The following is an 11,553-nucleotide window of genomic DNA, read 5'->3' as shown; positions in this document are numbered from 1 at the left end:
TCTGAGACTTGAGTTCCAGAAGTTCAGTTAGACCGGAAACTAACTCATCTCTAGTAAGTTCAGAAAATACCTCTTCAGAATCTGATTCTGATGTAGACTCTGATCCGTCATCTTCTGTCGCCATCAGCGCACAGTTGGCCTGCTCATCTTCAGAGTCTGAATCATCTTCTGACTCATCCCAGGTTGCCATAAGACCTTTCTTCTTATGAAATTTCTTCTTGGGATTTTCCTTCTGAAGATTTGGACATTCATTCTTGAAGTGTCCAGGCTCATTGCATTCATAGCACATGACCTTCTTCTTGTCAAATCTTCTGTCATCAGAAGATTCTCCACGTTCAAATTTCTTTGAACTTCTGAAGCCTCTGAACTTCCTTTGCTTGGTCTTCCAGAGTTGATTTAGCCTTCTGGAGATCAAAGACAGTTCATCTTGTTCTTCAGATTCTGATTCTTCAGGATCTTCTTCTCTAGCCTGAAAAGCGTTAGTGCATTTCTTGATATTTGATTTTAATGCAATAGACTTACCTTTCTTTTGAGGCTCATTTGCGTCCAGCTCTATTTCATGACTTCTCAAGGCACTGATGAGCTCTTCCAGAGAAACTTCATTCAGATTCTTTGCAATCTTGAATGCAGTCACCATAGGACCCCATCTTCTGGGTAAGCTTCTGATGATTTTCTTTACATGATCAGCCTTGGTGTATCCCTTGTCAAGAACTCTCAATCCAGCAGTAAGAGTTTGAAATCTTGAAAACATCTTTTCAATGTCTTCATCATCCTCCATCTTGAAGGCTTCATACTTCTGGATTAAAGCTAGAGCTTTAGTCTCCTTGACTTGAGCATTTCCTTCATGAGTCATTTTCAAGGACTCATATATGTCATAGGCCGTTTCCCTGTTAGATATCTTCTCATACTCAGCATGAGAGATAGCATTCAGCAAAACAATTCTGCATTTATGATGATTCCTGAAAAGCTTTTTCTGATCATCATTCATTTCTTGCCTTGTCAGCTTTACGCCTCTGGCATTTACTGGATGTTTGTAACCATCCATCAGAAGATCCCATAGATCACCATCTAGACCCAGAAAGTAACTTTCCAGTTTATCTTTCCAGTATTCAAAGTTTTCACCATCAAATACCGGCGGTCTAGTATAACCATTGTTACCGTTGTATTGCTCAGCAGAGCCAGATGTAGATGCAGGTGTAGACTTTTCACTTTCATCAACCATCTTTTACTGAAGCGTTTTTCTCTTCCTGAATCTTTTCTAAACACGGTTAAGTGCTTGCACCTTAGAACCGGCGCTCTGATACCAATTGAAGGATAGAAAAACACTTAGAAAGGGGGGGTTTGAATAAGTGTAGCTTTAAAAACTTGACAGATAAAAATAAATTGCACAGTTATTTTTATCCTGGTTCGTTGTTAACTAAACTACTCCAGTCCACCCCCGCAGAGATGATTTACCTCAACTGAGGATTTAATCCACTAATCGCACGGATTACAATGGTTCTCCACTTAGTCAGCAACTAAGTCTTCCAGAGTCTACTGATCACACACTGATCACTCCAGGAACAACTGCTTAGATACCCTCTAAGACTTTTCTAGAGTCTACTGATCCACACGATCACTCTAGTTACAACCTGCTTAGATCACTTCTAAGACTTCCTAGAGTATTCTGATCCACACGATCACTCTAGTTCCTTACAACTTAATGTAATCAATTCTAAGAGTATTACAAATGCTTCTTAAAAGCGATAATCACAACTGTGATATTTCTCTTAATCGTTTAAGCTTAATCTCACTAATATATTACAAAAGCAATGTAGTGAGCTTTGATGAAGATGAAGATTCTGAGTTTAGATTTGAACAGAGTTTCAGCAAGTTGAATATGAGTTGTTTTGGTGCAGAATCGTTAACCTTGCTTCTCATCAGAACTTCATATTTATAGGCGTTGGAGAAGATGACCGTTGAATGCATTTAATGCTTTGCGTGTTCCGTACAGCATCGCATTTAATGTTATACGCTTTTGTCAACTACCTCGAGCCTTGTTCACGCTGTGTCTACTGACGTAGCCTTTAGTAGCTTTTAACGTTCCTTTTGTCAGTCAGCGTAGCCTGCCACTTGTACTTCCTTCTGATCTGATGTTTGTGAATACAACGTTTGAATATCATCAGAGTCAAACAGCTTGGTGCATAGCATCTTCTGATCTTCTGACCTTGAAGTGCTTCTGAGCGTGATACCATCAGAACTTCAGTGCTTCTGTTCTCTTGTTCTTCTGATGCTTCCATAGATCCATGTTCTGATTCTGCTTCGACCATCTTCTGATGTCTTGCCAGACCATGTTCTGATGTTGCATGCTGAACCCTTTGAGACAAAGCTTCTGAGCGCTGAATTATGCGTACTCTTTATATATTTCCTGAAAAGGAAATTGCATTGGATTAGAGTACCATATAATCTTAAGCAAAATTCATATTATTGTTATCATCAAAACTAAGATAATTGATCAGAACAAATCTTGTTCTAACAGATCCGACGTTGTTTTTTATTTGGAAAATGTCGGTCCCCTTCAAGATTATAAATTTTTTCGTGGAGATGCTTTTTGAATAGAATGTCGACAAGAGATTTACTTTCGTATAGAAGTATTATTTCTTCCTCTGATGATCTTAGATGTGTGTTATGTGTTGTCGTGTCGGAGTCTCTAGTCCATTCGCTTTTATCTTGTAATGTTTTTCTCTTGGTCTGGAAAGAAGTGGCAGATTGGATCGGCTTACTGGTCAGTAGAGGGGTGTAATTTAAGGATAATTTCCTCTCTTGGTTTTTTTTTAACTCTAAGAAAGTAAAGCCTGAAAAAGAAGGTTGTATTTGGATGGCGGTTTACTGGAATTTGTGGATAATTAGGAATGATAGTTGGAATGTTCTTGACATTGTTTGGACTGTAAAACTTACGGTTTGGAGATGGTCCTTCATTGAAAAAATTACTCACCCCAATTATAATGTGTATGAGTTTAGCAAAGAATATTTGTTTTTCTTATCTTAAGTGTCAATTGGTTGGTAATTTTTTATTTTTTGCGGTGGATTTTTCGCTTCTTTTGTAGTAGGATTGAATACCCTTTGTACTCCATCAATATATCTTGCTAATATATATATATATATATATATATATATATATATATATATATATATATATATATATTGTAAATTATTTGTAAAAACTATCTTTGAAAATTTATATAAAAAAATTTAATTAAAAAATATTATAAATTATTGAGATAAAGTTTCTTAAATAATATCACAAAACTAATAATTAATAGATAAGTTCAAATAAACTATTCCAAACAAACCCTAACTCAACCCAAATTATAAAAAGAATATGTTGACCTCATAGCCAACTGTCAACTTGATCTTTATATTTTCTTCTTGAGCTGGTCTAAAATATTTTCTCTACAACATCAGTAACTTTTGAGTAACTGTAAATCTAGACCATCAAGTGAGATATTTCTCCACCCTCTAAGCCAGCTAGACTACAGTACATGTAGCTATAGTAACTGCAGTGAAGTAACCATTTACTAATAATAAAAAAGGATTGTACTTTAACATGTTTTTCACTGACAAATATTTACCAGAACATAGCTTATTGGTTTCATACGTCCACCTCTACAGTGTCCCTATATATGTGCTACAGTGTCACCTATATTTCTCCATGCAACAAGAGTGACCAATGGGGAGAGCTCCTTGTTGTGAGAAAGTAGGGTTAAAGAAAGGAAGATGGACTGCTGAAGAAGATAAGATCTTGACTGATTATATTCAACAAAATGGTGAAGGATCTTGGAGGTTCTTGCCTAAGAAAGCAGGTTTGTGTGTGGCATGTGTTTAAGAATTAATCAATAATTTCATTATGTAATTGTGTGTTAATTATGAATTATGATATATTATTATGAATCAGGTTTGTTAAGGTGTGGGAAAAGTTGCAGACTAAGATGGATAAACTATTTGAGAGCAGATGTGAAGAGAGGGAACATAGCTCCTCATGAAGAAGAAATCATTGTCAAGTTGCATGCTGTTCTTGGAAATAGGTGCTGCATGTTCTTCTGCCTTTCAATTCTACTCCACATATATTGGATATCACACTTGCTAATACCATAAATAGAAAGAAAAAATAAATAAACACAAAGTATATATTAATATTTAGTTTAAAATGATATAGATGATATTAATTAATTGGTTCAACTGATATAAATCATTATTAATCTTACATTAATATATTAAAATGATATTTATTTTAAAATAATCTATTTACGAATGTGTCAGCTGTGGTGGGATAATAGTAAAATTTAACTCAATTGATAAATGTCAATATTGTTAAATTTAATGTTTTATCATGTGTTTGAACAAAAAAAAATGTGAATTTGTGATCATTATTGTCACTTCATCTATATACAAAAATAAAATTTAAATTACTACTACTTATTTGTGACATTAATTTATAGTCTATTTGTCCCTATTTGAACTCTTTTCATGACTAAAGTCATGATAATAAGTGTTCTAAGGATTTAAAAAGATAATTGCCTTTAGAGTTAAAATTATATATATATATATATATATATATATATATATATATATATATATATATATATATATATATATATATATATATATATATATATATATATATATATATATATATATATATATATATATATATATATATATATATAACTATCATGAATAATTTATTTACAAACTTATCTCTTTTCATTGCTTAATAAATACTTTTAAAATATTTATTAGTGTTCTCCTAATCCTAATACTTATTATATATTTATAAAGTATTTTTATTCCATTTGATTAAAATTTGTTAAAAACTTATACTATCAATTGATGGTGAATATAATAGAAGAAGAAGTCAATCTCTCACAATATTAGAGTTTCATCTAACTTGTCAAATTCATCTTTACAAAATCGATCCCAATACGTCCAACAATATTTTGGATTTGGTACGTGAATATAAACGGTGCATAATTATAATCTCATCGATAGATTTTATGATATTGAATTAGAGTTTCTTTTAACTCATTTTTATAAAATTGACTTATAAAGTGATAAATGTCATTTAATTTTATATAAATTCTTTTTCAAACTCTATATGTAACTAAAGTGGTACTTGAAATTTTTTCAATACATAACAAATACAACTTAGTTTGAATTGTAATAGAAAAATGACTCATTTCTATACTCAACTATGATAATTTGTGTAATAAATATGTCATTTTATATATTTAAAGTTCTAACTTAAATTGGCCCCAGATGAAACAAGATTACCTGTCATAGAGGTAACGTGTGGGCGGGAAACCAAAAATAATAATGATAATTACTCATTGCTTGGAAGACAAGGTAAAAGAATAAAAATGTAATAATGGATTGAAAGCAACTTGAAATTCAAAACCGGCTCTCCTTCCTTTGGTTGTGGTTTAAAATACAGACAAAACATAAATGTTTATTGTGTGTATAAATCGATATCTTTGAACACTCCTCCTTAGTACATAGGAATAGGATCACATAAATGCTATATTTATAGTATAGATTTGTAAATAATAATGTTAATTCTAGCTAAATCTACACTAAATCCTCAATTGCAAAACCACCACATTGTCCTGTTTTTAATTAAAAAAAATTCAGTGAGTAATATTTTCATCCATATAGAAAAACAGTCCTAATTTTATTTCTAATGTTAATTTATTTATTTATTTATTTTTAATTGATAAATTGTTTGGTTGCATAGGTGGTCAGTAATAGCATCACATTTACCGGGACGAACCGATAACGAGATAAAGAATTACTGGAACTCTCATTTAAGAAGAAAAATTTACTGCTTCATGAGATCCATAAATGAGTCACCACCACCACCACTTGACATGGCATCTACATCCAAAAAAAGAAAACAAGACAAAAACAACAAACCAACCCTAGAAGAAGACAACAACATGGCTTTGACTCATCATCAAAATTCCCTTGATTCAATATCTAAAGACACAACAACTTTAGAAGGAATTTCAATGAATAATAATAATATTCTTCATGGTAACATTAATAATACGGTTGCATCATACCCCATCAAGAATATTGATGATAATTTGGGACCATATAAATGGCTAGACGATGAAATTATGAAACTTCGTAACATGTTTGAGAATGGGGTAGGGAATTATGTTACTAGTATGCATGGTGATGAGAAGGATGAAAAGGGTAATGAGTGTGATTATAGGAAGATGCATGTGGAAATAATGGAAACAAATATGGAAAGGAAAAGTGGAGTTTGGGAAGCATCGTATAATGGAGAGAATAATAAAGAGTTGTACAATTGTTTTTCGACATCGGCGAATTTTGCTACGGATTTTGATCAATTGTCTGATTGGGACTTTTGTCATGAAGACAAAATGAAGAGTTCGTTGTGGGGGACTGGCATTGGTGAAATCATGAATGGTTTTTATTGGTGATTATTACTTGTTTGAATTTATGAAAATGTAATTGTTTGTGTGTGTGAGAAATTTGTATAATTTTATTTACTAGCATTTTGATTACTATTATTATTTTTATTTTTATCTTAGAAAGGTATATCAATAATGGCTAATAATTTACAACCATGCTAGAGCATCTCTGCTGGTCCTTCTTGAAAAATTATGTAATTTATGTATACTATTATATCAAGTGGTTCATAAGATATTTATGTCATATTTATATGATTATGTTTTTATTTTTATGATACCAAATTGTGTAACTATAATAAGACACTCATCGGTAATACACAATTTTGAGCTTATAACTTATAAATTCATATGACAATTTAAACCTGTTTGATAACGATATTTTCATCTTGAGTTTATATCTTATTTTTTTAGTTTATAGCTTATTTTCCAGACATATTTCAAATAGCGTTTTAGCTTATAGCTTATAGTTTATCATTTTTCTTCTTTTTTTATCCTTATTGTTTTAGTAAAAACTCACTTTTATCCTTTATAATTTATTTTAATTTAAAATAAAATAATATATCTTTTATGTTATTTTATATTTATAAGTTATTTGAACTGCTAATTTTATCAAACATTTCAATTAACTTATCATCTATCAGTCTCAATCATCAACCATAAGGTTACTTGGAATTTTCTTAAATTTATGATGAAAAGGATGGGTTTCGGGGAGCTTTGGATGAAGTGGATGGAAGTTTTAATTTTCTCAAGCAAAATGTCGGTTCTTGTTAATGGTAGTCCTACTAAAGAGTTTACGGTTGAAAGGGGGCTTCGGCAAGGTGATCCCTTATCTCCTTTTCTTTTTGTTTTAGTAGTAGAAGGGCTTAAAGTTATGGTTGATAAGGCGGTGCAAAATGGGGATTTTGTTGGTTGTGATGTTAAAGGTAAATGCTTTGTCGACATTCTTCAATTTGCGGTTGACACTCTTTTGGTAGTAGTTGGAAGCATTTGTGGGCCATTAAAGCGGTGTTGAGATGTTTTGAGATTGTGTCGGGTCTAGGCATTAATTTCAACAAGAGCAAGCTTATTGGTATAAACATTAATTCTCGTTTCTTGGATGTGGCAACTTCCTTCCTTTCTTGCAAAAGGGAAGAAAAAGAGTTTTCTTTTCTTGGTATTCAGATTGGTTCTAATCCTAGAAGGGTTAAGTTTTGGAGTCCTTTGGTCGAAAATATTAGGAGGCGCTTGAGTTCTTGGAAAGGGAGGTGGCTTAGTTTTGGGGGAAGAATAACTCTTTTGAAATCTGTGTTAGGAAGTTTACCTATCTTCACTTTATCTTTCTATTTGGCTCCTAAAAAGGTTATTCGGGAGATTAATAAAATTCAAAGCAATTTCCTTTGGAGGGAGGTACGGAGGAGAAGAAAAGAGTTCATTGGGTGGGTTGGGATGATGTTTGTGTTCCGATGGAAAAAGGTGGGTTAGGTATTAAGAGACTTGAAGAATTTAATTTGGCACTTCTTTCTAAGTAGAAGTGGAGAATTTTGGAGGATTTTAATTCCATTTGGTATCGGATGCTTAAAGCTCGTTATGAGGATATCAAGCTTAGGATGTTTATTGAAGGAGGAAAAATTGATAGTTATGGTTCGAAATCGGTGTGGTGGTCAGATATTTTGTCTTTGGAGAAAAGAATGCTCGTTGGTCTTTCTGTGGATAGTGTTTCTTTTCGGATTGGCGATGGTTATTCTATTTCTTTTTGGCACTCTTTATGGATGGAGGATGGCATTTTAAAGTTGTTATTTCCGTCTTTATTTGCTATTTCTTTTTTACAGGAAGTTTCTGTCGCTTGTATGGGAGCTTAGATCGGTGACGTGTGGGAGTGGAATGATTTGGGGATCCATTTAGTCCCATCGGTATTGGAAGGTGAAGTGGATTCGTTGAGATCTTTGTTGGATCTTCACCGTCCGGTTGCAGTGTCTCAGATGACGGGGGTTGGAGTGAAGGTCCGTGTGGTGTGGCGTCCGTTGGTTGACGGGTCTTTTACCGTTTCTTCTTGTTATAGCATTATGGAGAAGGGTTTTTTGAATTTTGGTCTGCCTAATCGTTTTGACTTTGTGTCTCCTCTTGTATGGAAGGGTGATATTCCGCTAAAAGTCAAAGCTTTCGGTTGGAGATGTTTCAAGTATAGGATTCCCACAAAGGATTTGTTAAAGAATCGAGGTATTTTATCTTTTAACTTTAACCTCGGTTGTGTTTTATGCGATGATGTTTTAGAGTCTCCCGCCCATCTTTTCTTCTTGTGTCGTAAGGCGGATGAAGTTTGGAAGGAAATGACTTTTTGGATTGGTTTGTCTAATTATAAAGAGGTGGATTTTAAGGAGAGTTTTTGGAAATGGAGCTCTTTTTGTAAATCCAAGAAAGTTAGTAAAGGAAAGGTGGGATGTGTGTGGTTGGCAATTATATGGAGTATATGGCTTTGTAGGAACGGTATGATTTTTAATAACTTAGTGTGGAATTCCCGCGACGTTGTTTGGAGTTGTAAAGCTCTCATTTGGAGGTGGTCTTTTATTGGGAATATTTCTCATACCAATTATAATTTTTATGAGTTTGACAAAAACCCTTTGTTTTACTTAAGTTAGGTTTCAATTGGTGGGTAATTTTTCCCCGAAGTTTTAGCCTCCCTTTTTGTAATCTTGTTCCGTGAACTATTGTTCTCATCAATATAACTTGCTTACAAAAAAAAAAAATCAACCATAAACTATAAGTTATCAGTTATCAGCCATCAACTATAAGTTATAAACTATCGATTAACTTATTAGTCAACCGCTATTTTTACCAAATAGGTCGTCCTAAAAGAAAAGTGATGGTGCCTAACTGTGTAAATTATTATTTTTATATTGTCACAATCATATATTCCGCCTAATTAAACTATAAATAATTGTATAATTTAATACTTTATCATATTTTGATTGAATGTCTTTATAGTATTTTTTTATAATCACAAAGCCCTACCATTAAATTTTTATAAATTTATGTGATTATTTTTTATTTTAGTGATAAGAAATTGTGTAATTTTTATAGTGCATTTGATTTGTAAAAAAATAAGAAATTAAATAAGTGTGTTGTATTTGATTAAAAGTTATTCATAGAACTAAACAAAATGAAAAACAAGAGATAAGATAAAAGTTGTGATTTTTGTCCTTCAGTATGATACTTTTATAAACTTACAGAAAATCTAAATTTTTTCTAGGGTTTAATATACTTCACCCCCTGCCAATATAGCGAGTTTCGGTTTGGCCCCCTTGAATATTTTTTTTTACGAAACGCCCCTTATAAAACCCAAAACCTGGATTTACCAAACCCTTTTACCATATTTGCTGACTGGGCTTTGACTTTGGATGATGTGGCATTGTATGATCATAATATTCACTAGTTCATTTTATTCACTCTCTTCATCTACCTACTTTTTTTTCTGTTGTTATTCAAATGGGGTTCAAAACAAATATTAAACAAATAACATAAAATCACATAAAGTAATAATTTAACCTCAATTAGTTAAACCAAAACGTTGAACAATGTCTTCTTTTGCGAATCTCCATATCTTTAGTATATTTGTATTAAAAAAAACACCAGTATACTCTAATATAATAGTGTCTCACATTCCCTAAACTCATAGCAGACAGAACGTAGAGTATGAGATTTGAGACAGTGTATATTATTATTCTGTTACTGAATTATATATATGCACTGAGAGTTAAAGTGTTGAGTTCAGAGAATCATAAACATCTAGAATTTCATATGGAAGATAATAGTATCAATATGTCAGGCTTTTGCATGAGATCATCCGGAAGTAGTAGTAGCAGTGGCACAAAGTGTGGACGTTGGAATCAGCCACCATGAATCAAGCTATTATTGGCGGTTGGAGTCCCATAAAGAACATAATTGATCCATATGTGATTGAAATAGCCAAGTTTGCAGTTGTCGAGCACGACAAGCAAAAAGGAGAAACATTGAATACGGTGACTCCGGTGGCGGATAATCCGGTTTTGTGTGTGAAGCCTGTTACGAGGAGGATTCATGGATACGCTAGGTTGTTTATTGCAGTGTTTTGAGAAAGGTTATGCAGATAGGATTCAGGTTTTTTCTACTGATTTTATTGATGAGGATTTTGTTGATGCATGTGTTGGTTTGACTTATGTTAGGGTTGAAGGAAAAACATGAATAATTTATGAATCTGTTCTGTTTTTCTTGTTGTTGTATTGTATTTTTTGGATTTGCTGGATTGTAAATTGTGTGTTTGATTGTAAATTCAAACTAAGACATGATGATATATTCGGTTGGTTATACATGAAGAAGTGACATGTTGCATATTGGAATCTGCCTTAATGTAATCAAATTTTTATGTTTGTTATCAATCGAACTGGTTTTAGATTATATTTATCCACGGGCTATTTTGAATTCCACGGGCTATTTTGCATCACTTCTTTCATATTGGCTTATAAATAGAAACCGACGAGCAAGTCTGAAAATCATTGCACTGTCAGCTTTAGGATCTTGTGCTAGTAATGTGATAGTTGCTGCCCTCAGCCTCATCATGCATCCAATTGAAAGGCGGGATGAAAACTCATTTCCATAAATAATGCTGCATCATTAACAGCAAAAGGAAACAGAAAAGGAAGCTGAAAGTTTTCCCAAAAGAGAATCAACCACAATCAAACTTTTCGCAAGTAAAAAATTACCTTGTTATAAATGACGAACATGCATTAGCTTTTAAATATTAATAATATAATCAAAATCATAGATATAATTGTAAGGCATATCATTATATGAATATTGCTATAAACATGTACCTGTTAAGGTTGAATCCATTTGCACTAGTAGAAAAATAAACTGAGAATCTACTGCCCTCTTTCTGATGGTACGACGGCTTGATATCTGACCTAATGGGATAGTCAGAATATATAACCACCAGGTGAGGGAAGGGACCTCTCAGCAGGCTAAACAAAAAAATGGCCCAACCCATCACGGGTCATTCAACAATTAAGCCCAATATATTATTCATTTTATCTAATAAAATAATAATTGATATTATAATTATATT

The 11,553-nt window shown here is 32.7% G+C and overlaps 2 protein-coding genes across 2 annotated transcripts; both read left to right on the top strand.

Moving 5' to 3' along the window:
- Positions 1 to 3,655: 3,655 nt before the first annotated feature.
- LOC131599718 (transcription factor MYB13) lies at positions 3,656 to 6,638 on the top strand. The gene is made up of 3 exons (XM_058871989.1): positions 3,656 to 3,842; positions 3,935 to 4,064; positions 5,771 to 6,638. The coding sequence occupies exons 1-3, from the start codon at positions 3,710 to 3,712 to the stop codon at positions 6,483 to 6,485; spliced, it is 978 nt and encodes a 325-aa protein (XP_058727972.1). The 5' UTR covers positions 3,656 to 3,709; the 3' UTR covers positions 6,486 to 6,638.
- A 592-nt stretch (positions 6,639 to 7,230) lies between these two features.
- Positions 7,231 to 8,314, top strand: LOC131597917 (uncharacterized). The gene is made up of 3 exons (XM_058870576.1): positions 7,231 to 7,399; positions 7,516 to 7,814; positions 7,985 to 8,314. The coding sequence occupies exons 1-3, from the start codon at positions 7,231 to 7,233 to the stop codon at positions 8,312 to 8,314; spliced, it is 798 nt and encodes a 265-aa protein (XP_058726559.1).
- The last annotated feature ends 3,239 nt before the right edge of the window (positions 8,315 to 11,553 follow it).

Source organism: Vicia villosa, linkage group LG4, assembly GCF_029867415.1.
Source record: "Vicia villosa cultivar HV-30 ecotype Madison, WI linkage group LG4, Vvil1.0, whole genome shotgun sequence".
NCBI lineage: Eukaryota > Viridiplantae > Streptophyta > Magnoliopsida > Fabales > Fabaceae > Vicia > Vicia villosa.
Note: the sequence above shows the minus strand (reverse complement) of the source record. Positions and strands in the feature narration are given on the sequence as shown.

Bases quoted from the DNA above. Each gene is read 5' to 3' on its own strand.
- LOC131599718 (XM_058871989.1), top strand. From the start codon at position 3,710: ATGGGGAGAGCTCCTTGTTGTGAGAAAGTAGGGTTAAAGAAAGGAAGA. The intron at 3,843-3,934 runs GTTTGTGTGTGG...ATTATGAATCAG, and splicing joins GTTCTTGCCTAAGAAAGCAG to GTTTGTTAAGGTGTGGGAAA. The intron at 4,065-5,770 runs GTGCTGCATGTT...TTGGTTGCATAG, and splicing joins CATGCTGTTCTTGGAAATAG to GTGGTCAGTAATAGCATCAC.
- LOC131597917 (XM_058870576.1), top strand. From the start codon at position 7,231: ATGTCGGTTCTTGTTAATGGTAGTCCTACTAAAGAGTTTACGGTTGAA. The intron at 7,400-7,515 runs GTAAATGCTTTG...TGTCGGGTCTAG, and splicing joins TGTTGGTTGTGATGTTAAAG to GCATTAATTTCAACAAGAGC. The intron at 7,815-7,984 runs GTTATTCGGGAG...CTTTCTAAGTAG, and splicing joins TCTATTTGGCTCCTAAAAAG to AAGTGGAGAATTTTGGAGGA.